The sequence below is a fragment of the Notolepis coatsorum genome (genome assembly GCF_963971535.1).
Source record: "Notolepis coatsorum genome assembly, chromosome: 17".
In the NCBI taxonomy this organism is placed as follows: domain Eukaryota; kingdom Metazoa; phylum Chordata; class Actinopteri; order Aulopiformes; family Paralepididae; genus Notolepis; species Notolepis coatsorum.
This window is the reverse complement of record NC_140181.1, coordinates 19,438,604-19,453,603: the sequence shown is the minus strand read 5'-3', so window position 1 is coordinate 19,453,603 and position 15,000 is coordinate 19,438,604. Positions and strand designations below refer to the sequence as shown.

The 15,000-nt window shown below is 49.7% G+C and overlaps 1 protein-coding gene across 1 annotated transcript in view; it reads left to right on the top strand.

The window, feature by feature from the left end:
- LOC311243959 (inactive dipeptidyl peptidase 10) overlaps positions 1 to 15,000 on the top strand; it is a gene marked incomplete at both ends in the record, with an annotated part of 65,909 nt that overhangs the window by 16,796 nt on the left and 34,113 nt on the right. The window contains 2 exons of the mRNA XM_084333366.1: positions 2,712 to 2,803; positions 11,461 to 11,508. Coding sequence (XP_084189492.1) covers positions 2,712 to 2,803; positions 11,461 to 11,508 — 140 coding nt within the window. The remainder of the gene's footprint in view (positions 1 to 2,711; positions 2,804 to 11,460; positions 11,509 to 15,000) is intronic.

The window sequence follows — 15,000 nt, the reverse complement described above, 5'->3', positions numbered from 1 at the left end:
TCCTCTCCTCTCCTCTCTCCTCTCCTCTCCTCTCTCCTCTGCTCCTCTCCTCTGCTCCTCTCCTCTCTCCTCTCTCCTCTGCTCCTCTCCTCTCCTCTGCTCCTCTCGTCTCCTCTGCTCCTCTCCTCTCCTCTGCTCCTCTCGTCTCCTCTGCTCCTCTCCTCTCTCTCTCCTCTGCTCCTCTCCTCTCTCCTCTCTCCTCTGCTCCTCTCGTCTCCTCTGCTCCTCTCCTCTCCTCTCTCTCTCCTCTGCTCCTCTAGCCTCCCCGCCCAGGTCAGTCTCTGCTCCTCTCCTCTCTCCTCTCTCTCCTCTCTCCTCTCTCTCTTCTCCTCTCTCCTCTCTCCTCTCTCTCTCATCTCTCCTCTCTCCTCTCTCTCCTCTCTCCTCTGCTCCTCTCTCTCCTCTCCTATCCTCTCTCCTCTCTCTCTCCCCTCTCTCCTCTCTCTCATCTCTCCTCTCTCTCTCTCTCTCTCCTCTCTCTCCTCTCTCCTCTGCTCCTCTGCTCCTCTCCTCTCCCCTCTGTTCCTCTCCTCTCCCCTCTGCTACTCTCCTCTCCTCTCTCCTCCGCTCCTCTCCTCTCTCCTCTCCTCTCTCCTCTGCTCCTCTCTCCTCTCTCCTCTGCTCCTCTCCTCTATCCTATCTCCTCTCTCCTCTCTCCTCTCCTCTCCCCTCTGCTCCTCTCCTCTCCCCTCTCTCTCTCCCCTCTCCTCTCTCCTCTCCTCTCTCCTCTCCTCTGCTCCTCTCCTCTGCTCCTCTCCTCTCTCCTCTCCTCTCCACTCTGCCCCTCTCCTCTCTCCTCTGCTCCTCTCCCCTCTGCTCCTCTCTCCTCTCTGCTCCTCTCCTCTCTCCTCTGCTACTCTCCTCTGCTCCTCTCTCCTCTGCTCCTCTCCTCTCTCCTATCTCCTCTGCTCTTCTCCTCTCTCCTCTGCTCCTCTCCTCTCTCCTCTGCTCATCTGCTCCTCTCCTCTCTCCTCTCTCCTCTGCTCCTCTCCTCTCTCTCCTCTGCTCCTCTCCTCTCTCCCCTCTCCTCTCTCCTCTCTCCTCTCTCCTCTCTCCTCTCTCTCCTCTGCTCCTCTCCTCTCTCCTCTCTCTCCTCTGTTCCTCTCCTCTGCTCCTCTCCTCTCTCCCCTCTCCTCTCTCCTCTCTCTCCTCTCCTCTCCTCTCCTCTCTCCTCTCTCTCCTCTGCTCCTCTCCCCTCTCCTCTCTCCTCTCTCCTCTGCTCCTCTCCTCTCTCCTCTCTCTCCTCTCCTCTCTCCTCTCCTCTCCTCTGCTCCTCTCCTCTCTCCTCTGCTCCTCTCCTCTCTCTCCTCTCCTCTCCTCTGCTCCTCTCCTCTCTCCCCTCTCCTCTCTCCTCTCTCCCCTCTCCTCTCCTCTCTCCTCTCTCCTCTCTCCTCTCCTCTCCCTCCTCTGCTCCTCTAGCCTCCCCGTCCAGGTCAGTCTGAGGGCGTTAACTTTTACGCCCTTGTGTCGCCCTCCAGCGCTTTACTGCTAAACACATTGTTAACTTTTCAACTGTGTGACAATAAGCACCGTGTGATGACTCGATTATTAAAGTGTTGCCGCTTCACTCTCTGCTTCACCTCCTGTAGGCAAATCAGTTAACCCTTTCACTACCACAATACAGAAGGTTAACCCTTTCACTACCACACTACAGACGGTTAACCTCTTCCTCTGCTTCTCTCTTCCTCTGCTCCTCTCTTCTAAGGTCTAATGTGAGCCGTATGCATGCCCGCCTCTCTTGGCTTAACGTTGAAAATAGATTGTCTTTTAATATACTTGTGCTGTTCAAGTTGGTCATGAGCAGTAAAACTCCTGTTTTTATACATAATCAGATTGTTTTTAGTAATACTGTGCACGAGCATTACACTAGAGGTTCCAGGAATGGGCAGCTTGAATTGCCAGGTCCTAAAACCAACGCTTTAAGGAGATCTTTTATTTTTAGAGCATTAACTCTTTGGAATAACCTGCCTCAAAACCTCTGCTGCATTTACAGTAGATTCACCTTTAAAAATAATCTTAAATTGTTTTTAACACTGTAAAGTAATTTTTTGTTTTTGTTTTACACTGTAATGTCATTTTAGCTATCTTAATCGTTACAGTAGTTTCATTATGCATTGTGTGACTTTTAATAATTTTGTTTTTGCAATAATAATTGTTTTTGTATGTTTTTTTGTGTGTGGACCCCAGGAAGACTAGCTGGTTGCTATGGCACCAGCTAATGGGGATCCCTAATAAAATAAAATCAAAATCTAATCTTCCTCCGCTTCTCTCTTCCTCTGCTTTTCTCTCTTCCTCCGCTTCTCTCTTCCTCTGCTTTTCTCTCTTCCTCCGCTTCTCTCTTCCTCTGCTTTTCTCTCCCCTCTGCTCCTATCTTCCTCTGCTTCTCTCATTCCTCTCTCCATCTCCCCTCTGCTCCTATCTTCCTCTGCTTCTCTCGTTCCTCTCTCCATCTCCCCTCTGCTCCTATCTTCTTCCGCTTCTCTCGTTCCTCTCTCCATCTCCCCTCTGCTCCTATCTTCCTCCGCTTCTCTCGTTCCTCTCTCCATCTCCCCTCTGCTCCTATCTTCCTCCGCTTCTCTCGTTCCTCTCTCCTATCTCCCCTCTGCTCCTCTCTTCCTCCGCTTCTCTCGTTCCTCTCTCCTATCTCCCCTCTGCTCCTCTCTTCCTCCGCTTCTCTCGTTCCTCTCTCCGCCTCCGCGGGGGAAACGCAGACCGCCGTCCCCTCCGTCCCGCCGCGCTTCTTGACGTCCGGGAACTGGGACGTCACCTTCCTCTGCGCCCTGGACGAGGAGACGGGGAAGATGTACGTGAGAGCCTGTGTCGTGGCGTGTGGCGCTGTGTGTGAAATCACCCTGTATGGTCTTTAGAGAGAAACAGCCCATCGCTCCGGGCCGTGCAGATGCCAGGAGGTAGTCGGGGGCTGGAATAGACCATTAAAATAATCACGGGTTCATGTAGGCTTAGAGCAGATTACTGGAGAGACAGCTATTGTGGAGCAGCATTACGAATTGTTCCTTCAGGAAGTGAGGGTACATAAAAAGAACACAAGACACAAAACCCCAGACGACTGTAACCCTTTCACTACCACACTACTGAAGGTTAACCGTCTGTAGTGTGGTAGTGAAAGGGTTAACCTTCTGTAGTGTGGTAGTGAAAGGGTTAACCTTCTGTAGTGTGGTAGTGAAAGGATTAACCTTCTGTAGTGTGGTAGTGAAAGGGTTAACCGTCTGTAGTGTGGTAGTGAAAGGGTTAACCTTCTGTAGTGTGGTAGTGAAAGGATTAACCTTCTGTAGTGTGGTAGTGAAAGGGTTAACCGTCTGTAGTGTGGTAGTGAAAGGGTTAACCTTCTGTAGTGTGGTAGTGAAAGGGTTAACCGTCTGTAGTGTGGTAGTGAAAGGGTTAACCTTCTGTAGTGTGGTAGTGAAAGGTTAACCTTCTGTAGTGTGGTAGTGAAAGGGTAACCTTCTGTAGTGTGGTAGTGAAAGGGTTAACCGTCTGTAGTTTGGTAGTGAAAGGTTAACCTTCTGTAGTGTGGTAGTGAAAGGGTAACCTGTAGTGTGGTAGTGAAAGGTTAACCTTCTGTAGTGTGGTAGTGAAATAGTGAAAGGGTTAACCTTCTGTAGTGTGGTAGTGAAAGGGTTAACCCTTCTGTAGTGTGGTAGTGAAAGGGTTAACCTTCTGTAGTGTGGTAGTGAAAGGGTTAACCGTCTGTATTGTGGTAGTGAAAGGTTAACCGTCTGTAGTGTGGTAGTGAAAGGGTTAACCTTCTGTAGTATGGTAGTGAAAGGATTAACCTTCTGTAGTGTGGTAGTGAAAGGTTAACCTTATGTAGTGTAGTAGTGAAATGGTTAACCTTCTGTAGTGTGGTAGTGAAAGGTTAACCTTCTGTAGTGTGGTAGTGAAAGGGTTAACCGTCTGTAATGTGGTAGTGAAAGGTTCTGTATCGTATTAGCTCTCGCTCGGCGTCACTCTCTGCACTGTCCTCGCACACGTGCACACGCACTGAATAAAGACCACAATGTACCTTTAATCCCAATATTTGTCTGACCACACCCCTATCAGCTTACCCATATAAGCAGGGGTGGGGCCACCCACTCGCCTCCTTCTCGCTTTCACCACAAGGAAGTGCCTCGGTAGATCCCCACACTTGAAGTGATGTGATGGTAGGAGAAGAGTTGGAAAACAAGGATACGTTGACATCATATCTTTATTTTCTCTCTCACTATTTTCGAGAAAATACGGCGATATTGTCTTCGTACTGGAGTGTCTGGAAGATGATGATCATTCTAAAAATCCTCCACCGGTTTTCGTATTGGGAGTTCGCGCCGCTACATGCTTTTCCAACTGCAGTCCTTGCTGTGTGCTGGTTGCGGTAAAGACACAGCTGGGCTGTAGGACGCGCTGCTGTTGTGAGAAGCGGTGGGTTCCGGGTTTGGTGAGTTATGTTTTGCTGGCAGGCTCCACTTGTCTGTTAGTGCTATGGGGGCTAATTGACAATGTTTATGAAAACCGGCCCCAGGCTAGGGTCCTTTGTTCAGCCTCTTAGGCGACAGAAGACCTTGGTCTGAAGCCCATTATAGTTTTAACTAGTGGGCCACAACCATTAACACTGGTGATCCCTGTGTTTTATGGACGAGTGGATATCTCTCTGTCACCGTGTAGGCCCCTTCTTTCATATCCAAATGAGAGTATTCCGTCACGAGGAGATATGGGCATAGATGTTCGATAGCGGAAGATCTGTGTTCAAAGTCAGCTACACAGGCCAGTTGGGTATTGTGCTGGCTCCGTCGGGTGTGGTAAAATCACCGTTGTAAAACTGTGTTAACATCTTGTTTCTCTTTTCTCTTAAAAAGTGAGGAGGGTTTCAGAACGGCGGCCTGTCTGGGTGAGTGTTATATCATTGTGTACACGTTCAGGTGATAGCTGCTTAGCTTACGTGCTAGTGGTGGCCTACTGTTAGCCAGTCAGCTGTTAGCTGCGGCGCTGGCCTGCTGTGATCACTAGGTGGCCTACTAGGTTAGGCTGGGGAACGTTAGCTTGCTGCTATCGGCCTAGGTCCAGCGCGGGGTGGCTCCGGCACCTCGCGCGCCGCCGCGGTTCCCGACTCTCCTCTCCCTCACGGGGAGAGGCGGGGGGGATTCGAAGCTACTCTCTGGTCGCGCGCGCCGTTCGCTCGGCGTCTCGCGGGCGGGGGCGGTAGCGTCCGACGGTTAGGGCGGCCGTTAGCTTAATGCTACTCTGTTGAACGTGCTTTGATTATAACATGTTTTACACTCTTGACTACGACGTCATCTTTGACAGGGGATGTTCGTCGACCCTGCCCTGAGCCAGGACGGCAAGGATTGCGTTAACAAAGGGGACCGTAACGACGGGTTGGAGCGGCGACGCTGGCCGGGTCGGCAACACAGGACGGCTGTGTTTACTACGGGGCCTTGAGACTGCACTTCGTTGATCTACGCTCCGGGTAGGCTAGGTTTGGCCAGACCTTATACACGTCTTCTGGCTTTACCTTCTAAATGTTTTGTAAATAACGATGTTTTCCAAAAACGTGTGTTGCTGCAATACATTTAGGATACGACGCGAGTTATGTGTGAATTGTCTTGTCACTGGTAATTAGCTTCTCCGTGCAAATCGGGTTGTTGTTACAGATGTGAAAATGATCTGGTTGTTGTGTGAGAAACATCATGTGTGTTTATATGTACCGTGTACTCACAACTAAGGGGGTTAACTAACCTATGAAGCTATGCTTAGTGACAAATGAGTAAAGAATGGTTCTTTTCTCAGCCTGTAATGACAATAAACAGTGTGTTCACATATTAACAGGTTTTCCTGTTTTAACTGGCCGTATTAAGGGTAAAGTAGGAGGATTGTGTTTTTCCCCCCGGTTCCCTGGGGACTTCTTCATCCTCCTATCAGAGTGGACATGTTGTTGCACTACATTGTGTCAATGTGTGGTAGGGATACGATGTAACCCTTAGCTTGATTGCTGAGGTTGTGCTAAATCTGCTGGAGAACCTTTATTTTCCTAAAAGAAAAGATTGTTGGTCGCTTTCGTGTGTGCTTAGCAAGGCCTGTGGCCGATACTAATCGAGAATTATGTATTCTCTCATTATGAAAAACGGCGTTCCTCTGTAGAGTGTTTTTGCCATTTTTTGTAGGTGATGATGGGTTGTGTGTGTCATGTGACCTACAACTGGGTTGGACTGGCCACAGAAGCACATGTGTAAGTTTGGACCGGGGCTCTTAGAGAGCCCTCTCTATTCTGTGTTTTTTCCTTAGTATAGCAGGTTAGCTCATGCGCTGTGTGAAGCTGTCAAACACTTCATAGAGCTGACTATGACTGTGTCATACTCTCTTTTTGTCATTACATCGTATCATGGGTGTGGGGTCGTAAAGGGGTGAACTGGTAACCTTTCCTCTCCCCCTTTTTTCTGTTGGTCAGGGGTACACCCCCTGTCCTTCAAGGTTCCTGTCACGTTGCGGTTCGGCACGTTACGGGGTGAGGGGGGGGGGGGGGGGGAGGGAGTTTCATGGTCCCACGGCCTGGAATATTGGGCGTGTGCACCGCAGAAATTCCCCCGCCATAGAGTACGTCACCGTGCGCGTCTCTGTTGGTAGGACTTCCGTGTGCTGTTCAGGTCCATGTGATGGATCTGTTTTCGGGGGGTGGTCAGGGCTCCTCCTCACCAAGCGCCTATTCGGGCCTTCTGTGAGTTCGGACTCCTCCTTCCATGTGAGGGAGCCTCCTTCAGAGTACAGAGCCTCCTCCTCAGATTGTCAAGGTGAGTGGACCCTCTAGAAGGTGTCCTATTCTATTGTGTATGTATTCGATTCAATTCGATTATTGAGTGTGTATGGGTTCAGTGCCTCTTCCCCGGAGAGCCCTAAAACCAATTTTTTACATGGCTCAAGGTGCAATATATTCTTTTCAATCTGTACAGCTCGCGTGGGAAGTCTCTCTGGGGATTCCCGTCTCCTTCCTATGGGAGGGTGGTGGGATGTAAAAATGTGAAATTTTTTTACCCCCGGCTGTGTAGACTGGGATACATACTGTTGGTGCTTCCTTCTTTTCTATTAAAAAAGAGTTGGAGTTAGGAAGTGTCACACCCCTCTTGTCGTTCCCCTGGGCGCCTTGGGGATTCAATGACGGGTCTAAATAGCCTGTTCATTGATGTGGGTGTGTCCCGACGCACGTATAGTGCTAGCTCGCTGTAAACAGGCGACTGACTGGCACGCCTTGGTTGCTTGAGGTTAAAACGGCGTTTTTATAAAGCAACTGGGATGGAGGTTTTTCCTCTTCCGACGACCACATCCCACGACCTGGGTTGGTTATCGACGGATTCTCGTTCATGTCTGGGGGATGATGACGGAATGGATCTGAACATATGTAGAGGGGTCTCACGCCCTGGGGGTGGGCCACCGGGCGCGGTTCGCCCGAACGTCTGGGTGGCGCCTTCTTTTCATGTTAAGATCAACACGCATATCTGCCCTTTCTCCTGGAGTAGGCATGTCGGCGTGGTTAGGGCACGGGACTGGTTCTGGTCACGCTGGTCCGGATCAGTTGAACCCGTTGTCCGCCGGGGATGCAGATCTGCTGTTCTGGTACCCTGAGGGACTTGGGCTTTTTTCAGGGGGAAAAATGCCAGATCGGTCCGGGTGTCACAGGGTTAAGCGCTATGGAGACCCTGGTTGGGTAAATTTTTTACTCAGCACTGTCGTAATGGCTTACGGCCATGCCAACCTGTACACGCTCGATCTCGTCGGATCTCGGCCGCTACACAGGTTGGTCCTGGTTAGTACTTGGTTGGGAGACCGCCTGGGAATACCTAGTACGGTGTGCTTGGGGCTGGTTCTCCATTATTTTTCGCTCTTCTCTCACGCATGGCGAAGAGGGGCCTGTTGGGGTGGTCTTTGACCTCCTCTGGTGACCCTGTGCTTCCCGTATCGCCAGGCCCGGTCCGAAGTAATGTTTCGTCGACCCGTAGGCCTGGGTTAACCCTTTTTGAAAACTGGAACACTTGTACTGCGGTATAGCCGGTGTATACTCGCAGGTGTGTTTTGGAGTTTTTTCTTGAGGGGTTATAGGAACAACCGCCGCATTGGGTAACACCAAGGTGGTTGATTCCCTGGTGTGTTGGAGCAGTGTCAACTCCCGGGTTCACCGGTTGAGGGTGCCCCTGCACGTTCATGACGTCTGCCAATCGTGTCAGCCTTCTCTGCCTCAACCCCTCTGGGTGGGTTTTTTTTAAATGGAGGCTTGGTCATGCAACAACGCCAGCATACGCCCCTTCCGCCGGGGCGGCTGTGTTCAGCTGTCCCCTCTGGCGCCTGTCTCGTCCGCAGTCTCCAGGCTAGGGTTAACAGCCTGTTGCCTGGTTTTTCCCTGGTGCGCTGCCTGCTTCTGTTGGTTAACCTTTTTTGTGTGCTTACGGCCATGCTGACTGCCTGTTCTGCAGGGTCAGTGTGCCAGGCGGTGTACTATTGGGGGGACAGGGCCCGCTCGGCTGAGGGGCCTTTGTCCGAATACGCTGGCGATGTGGGGGGCGGGGTCACTAAGTGCCCACCTGGTGGGGTCTTGATGCTGGCATCATGGACTTCTCCGGGCCCCCGTTCCAGGGGGTCCAGTCCCTTTGGTGGGTCTGGGTCTTCCTTCGCGCTCCGCTGCTACGGCCTTGCCACGGGGTTGGGTTTGCCCTTGACCCCGTGATTCTGGGGGCAGTAACGAGGTTGTTTCCTCCGTTCGTTCCCGAGTGGCATGCGGGTTGTGCGTGTGTGTAGTCGTGGGGTCAAGCCACGGTCTGCTCACCCTGTGCGTTGAGTTGCTTGAGTGCCTCTTCGCACGGTCGGGTCCGTCGCCCTCCCGTGAAGCCCCCAATAGGGGGGGTGCCCTCCATTAGGGTGGGTCGGGGGGGCTCGGCCCTCCCTGTTCTGATGGTTGTGGGGGGCTTTCAGCGGGGTGTATTTGTCGGCCGATGGCTCTCGCTCGGCCTCCCTTGTGCAGAGAGTGACGCCGAGCGAGAGCTAATACGATACAGAACGTTAGGTTATGACTATAACCAAGTTCTGTTAGTATAGCGACGCTCGGCGTCCGACGCCGCTGCAGCCCTTGATCTCGCCTTGTGGTGAAAGCTTGGGAAGGAGGCGAGTGGGTGGCCCCACCCCTGCTTATATGGGTAAGCTGATAGGGGTGTGGTCAGACAAATATTGGGATTAAAGGTACATTGTGGTCTTTATTCAGTGCGTGTGCACGTGTGCGAGGACAGTGCAGAGAGTGACGCCGAGCGTCGCTATACTAACAGAACTTGGTTATAGTCATAACCTTCTGTAGTGTGGTAGTGAAAGGGTTAACCCTTCTGTAGTGTGGTAGTGAAAGGGTTAACCTTCTGTAGTGTGGTAGTGAACGGGTTAACTGTCTGTAGTGTGGTAGTGAAATGGTTAACCGTCTGTAGTGTGGCAGTGAAAGGGTTAACCTTCTGTAGTGTGGTAGTGAAAGGGTTAACCTTCTGTAGTGTGTTAGTGAAAGGGTTAACCTTCTGTAGTGTGTTAGTGAAAGGGTTAATGTAAGGCACAGTGATCTCGGTGAGAGAAGACAAAAGGGCGGCACTGGTATTGAAAAGGAGACAGTATTAGAGTCAGACCATTGTTTTTATCCTGCCGTTACCACGCTGCTCAGGCAGAGTGAGGTACGGGGGCGCAGGCTCTCTGCTCAGGCAGAGTGAGGTACGGGGGCGCAGGCTCTCTGCTGCTCAGGCAGAGTGAGGTACGGGGGCGCAGGCTCTCAGCTGCTGCTCAGGCAGAGTGAGGTACGGGGGCGCAGGCTCTCAGCTGCTCAGGCAGAGTGAGGTACGGGGGCGCAGGCTCTCTGCTGCTGCTCAGGCAGAGTGAGGTACGGGGGCGCAGGCCCTCCACTGCTCAGGCAGAGTGAGGTACAGGGGCGCAGGCTCTCTGCTGCTGCTCAGGCAGAGTGAGGTACGGGGGTCCAGGCTCCTGCTCAGGCAGAGTGAGGTACGGGGGCGCAGGCTCCTGCTCAGGCAGAGTGAGGTACGGGGGTCCAGTCTCCTGCTCAGGCAGAGTGAGGTACGGGGGCGCAGGCTCTCAGCTGCTCAGGCAGAGTGAGGTACGGGGGCGCAGGCTCTCAGCTGCTCAGGCAGAGTGAGGTACGGGGGCGCAGGCTCTCTGCTGCTCAGGCAGAGTGAGGTACGGGGGCGCAGGCTCTCAGCTGCTCAGGCAGAGTGAGGTACGGGGGCGCAGGCTCTCAGCTGCTCAGGCAGAGTGAGGTACGGGGGTCCAGGCTCCTGCTCAGGCAGAGTGAGGTACGGGGGCGCAGGCTCTCTGCTGCTCAGGCAGAGTGAGGTACGGGGGCGCAGGCTCTCTGCTGCTCAGGCAGAGTGAGGTACGGGGGCGCAGGCTCTCTGCTCAGGCAGAGTGAGGTACGGGGGCGCAGGCTCTCTGCTCAGGCAGAGTGAGGTACGGGGGTCCAGGCTCCTGCTCAGGCAGAGTGAGGTACGGGGGTCCAGGCTCCTGCTCAGGCAGAGTGAGGTACGGGGGTCCAGGCTCCTGCTCAGGCAGAGTGAGGTACGGGGGTCCAGGCTCCTGCTCAGGCAGAGTGAGGTACGGGGGTCCAGGCTCCTGCTCAGGCAGAGTGAGGTACGGGGGTCCAGGCTCCTGCTCAGGCAGAGTGAGGTACGGGGGTCCATGCTCCTGCTCAGGCAGAGTGAGGTACGGGGGTCCAGGCTCCTGCTCAGGCAGAGTGAGGTACGGGGGTCCAGGCTCCTGCTCAGGCAGAGTGAGGTACGGGGGCGCAGGCTCTCAGCTGCTCAGGCAGAGTGAGGTACGGGGGCGCAGGCCCTCAGCTGCTCAGGCAGAGTGAGGTATGGGGGCGCAGGCCCTCCGCTGCTCAGGCAGAGTGAGGTACGAGCGTGCAGGCTCCTGCTCAGGCAGAGTGAGGTACGGGGGTCCAGGCTCTCTGCTCAGGCAGAGTGAGGTACGGGGGCGCAGGCTCTCTGCTGCTCAGGCAGAGTGAGGTACGGGGGCGCAGGCTCTCTGCTCAGGCAGAGTGAGGTACGAGCGTGCAGGCTCTCTGCGTCCTAGAGTGTCCGTGAGAACCGCAGGTGCAGCCAGATGGTCCCAGAGTGAGGTGGCACTGCTGTTTGCCTTCAAGCAGAGCGATCACTCTCTCTCTGTCCCAAGTCCCACTCCTGTTCACAGTCAGCTGAATTTAGAACGTACTCTGATGTAAATCTGGCACAGGAAGTGAGTCATCGTTACTCACGGTGTCTGCCATGAGTCAGGAAACACAAATATATATATAAGATGGGTTTTCACCAGACTGGGTGTCTGCCAATCAATGGAAGAGACACTGAATTTATGAATGTGTGTGATTATTGCCGCGTAGCTTGTTGTTATTGAGTTATTTCATCAGTCATCGTGAATTGTGTTGGATTTCTTCTGTCCACGCAGCTATTTCCTGAGCACAGAGGAATCGAGGCAAAGCAGACATCTTTACAGGTAAGGATGCTCTCCCCGTCGAAAAACAGTTTGGAAGACAAATGTTGCACCATTAAAATACAGGAATTGCTTCCGCTCCATATTAAAAACCGAAAATACAAATCAATTCCAAATTAAACGACGGTGAACGCAGCCATAAAAGTATAGTTACGCAGAAAATATAGTCTGTTTATTTTTCTGACGACTACATACTCATAGGATTCATGTTTTTGTTTCAAACTAATTTAGTCACGGATGTCTGGATTTAAGGATTAATATGGGTTGTTCATATGGCCTAGGTCGGATAATAATAATTATTATTATAATAATAATGTTTATTTTTATAGTACCTTTCATACAAGAATTCCAGCCCAAAGTGCTTCACAGCAGTGAGGTAGACATATAATAGACATAGGCATATTAAAACCAAACCACCCAGAAAATGTGTAATAGATTTCTGTCATTAAAATCTATGAAAGAAAAAAGAAAAAAAATGAAGAAAAAGATTGTAATCGATTTCTTACTGGTTATGGTAGATTTCTGACATTCAAATCTATAAAAGACTATTAGCAGGCCAGGTATCCGACTAAATAAAAGCTATGCATAAAGTGCAGACATAAAATGTGCATAACAATCAACACCTGCCTCTCTCGTCTTTCCGTTCTGCACTGCACCTGGGTCCAACACACACCAACCCAAATTGTAACACAAACCGGGCACCGTTCCCGATTCACTCTTGTGTAAAAAAAAATTGCCACTAATTTCCACCCTCTCAGCCGGAGAGAGCGACGAAGCCGTCGACCGCGGAATAAAACTCGGAAGGGTTTATTGTTTATTGTTTAAAAGGATCCCCATTAGCTGCCACCTAAAGTGGTGAGCTAGTCTTCCTGGGGTCCACACAGAAAGACAACACAAAACATAACAATACATGAGATACATATGACAATCACTTGTATTTACATATGACAATCACAATTCATTTAATTAACAATGATAATCTAAAAACAGTAAAACATTGTAGACAACATCAGAATATTTTCAGAAAAGGTAAATGAGTAAATATTACATTCCTACAGTAGGTATTTCCACTCCCAAACGTGAACAGTATTTGCTCACATATTTAAGTACATATTTATGGGTGACATCGTGACGTCGTCTGCTCGGTCCTGCCGATCTCGTGTGAGCAAGAGGTGAGTGAGCTGTGAGCTGAAGGGCTGTGAGCTGAAGGGCCGTCGTGGCAGAGATGAAGAGCGCTCCGGCCTCACCGGAGGCTCTGTGGCGGACGGCCCAGTTCATACATCTATCCGGAAGGTTCTGTGGTGCAGAAGCACAGAGTCACTGAGACGTAGCATCCTGTCCACCACCTGTGATGGATGTGCAGCCGCTCATCCTCCTCCTCCTCCTCCTCCTCCTCCTCACGCCTTGGAAGTTTTATATTGTTTTTTTCTTTTATTACAGCGCCGCAGGCCTCTTTAAACCTGATCCCGTATAGGAGGCGACCGGTTTAGACCGGTCTAGAGCGGTGGACGCGATCTAGTTCTGTATGAGATGTGCGAGCGTTGAGTGTGGAGAGGGACGCTTTTTTATTTCCACTTTTATTTCATCGTTATTTTAACCATGTACATCCCAGAGATCAAATAAACTCCTTTTTCCAAAACAGAATGAGATTCCGTTAACTTTTATTCGATACTACATACACATATACATATACAGTATATATATTTTATTACATGGCGTTTTAACATTCGCCGAAATGCTTGATTGTGATTGGTCAATAGCGCTCGGCAGAGGTCCGTTATTACTTGATAACGGACCTCTGCCGAGCAATAATGACCGCTGTTCGCAGCTGAAGCAATCAAGCCCACTGACACACACTGCATCAGTGCAATCAGACACACCTGCCGGCGATGACAGCGCGGAGCGACACAACAGAACTGCGTCTGCATTTGATCTCGTCTTGTCGATGGTGTAAAATGAATTAGGTATATTGTTAGTAAGTTAGCCATGTAATAAGCGGGATAATGTATAGCCTATACTCGGTCATTGTCGCAAAATAATTTACCTTCACTACGTTTAGAACACCTCGGCGAGGCGCCTCGGTATTCTAAACTCTGTGTCGGTCAATTATTTTGCGACAATGACCTCGTAGCTATACATTATCCCTTACATACATATATACATGTATTTTGTTGTATATACTGTATATTGTGTACTTATTTTTCTTCTACTTCTGATATACCATATCACCTTATAGGTGTCTGTATATATATATATATATATATATATATATATATATATATATATATATATATATATATATATATATATATATATATATATATATATATTAGTGCTGTCAGGCGATTAAAAAAATGTATCTAATTAATTACAGGATTTGTAATTAATTAATCTAATGAATCGCATTTTAATCGCATAACCATTTTATGCCTGATATTCTATATTCTATAATCATATTTCAAATTGCATGTGACCGGATGGCAGAATTCAGTACTGTATCTACAAAACCTTCTGTTTAATCATCTTCCATCTATTAATTTGCTTAGATTTTTCAGGTCTGGTCAATTTGAGCATGGTGTTATTCACAGTCAAAGATAAAAAAAAAAAAAATTTATTGATATTCTCATTTGGTTCATTACAATTTACTCAAGCCTAGTAACAGACACAGTATTTCTGACACTGGGAATACATTCCCTGAGATCCATAGATGTCCCTAGAATCAGATACCAAGAACATGCAAATGGACCATATTAAAAAAAAGTCTGTAAATGTGTATTCTGGCCAAGAAAGCAGCATCTCATATAAACAATATACAGTGAAATCAAGCTATAAGGCCATAGCAAAGGAGGAAGTCGGAGCGAGAGAGAGCAGTATATTCATAAGTCAGTATCAAAGCTTCAATCATTGAGTGGCTCAGGCCAACAGTCCCATAGCTTTTATGTTCAATCGTATTGACCCACCTCAAGCTCCGCCCTCTGTCCTTGCCCCACAATGGTGGAAGGAACTTCCCAGCACAGTTAGGACAGCCGAACCCATCCAATCTTTCACCGTCGACTAAAGACACACTTCTTCAATCATTATCTGAAATGAAAAAAAAAAAAAATAATAATCTAACCCTAACTAACCTTACTGTCATGCACTTGTCCTAATAAAAATAACCAACACACAACACTTTGATGAACATTGTTACTCAGCTGATAGAGTTGTACCCTTCCTGCTGACTTGTTGTACAAAACTTGTAAGTTGCTTTGGATAAAAGCGTCAGCTAAATGACAAAATGTAAATGTATCCTTGATCCTCCAATCACAACTGTTGCTAGGGAAGCAACAGCCGTGATTGGACGATCAAGGAAAGGGGCGCGGTTTGAGAAAGGTCAATTGAACGTCAAGCGTTTCTGAGAAGCCCATCGAATGGATAGTTTGTCTCTAGACGCAGCTGCTTAATAGTTAATATGTAGGAAATCCATTTTTATACCCTGCCTGGGATCAATAACCC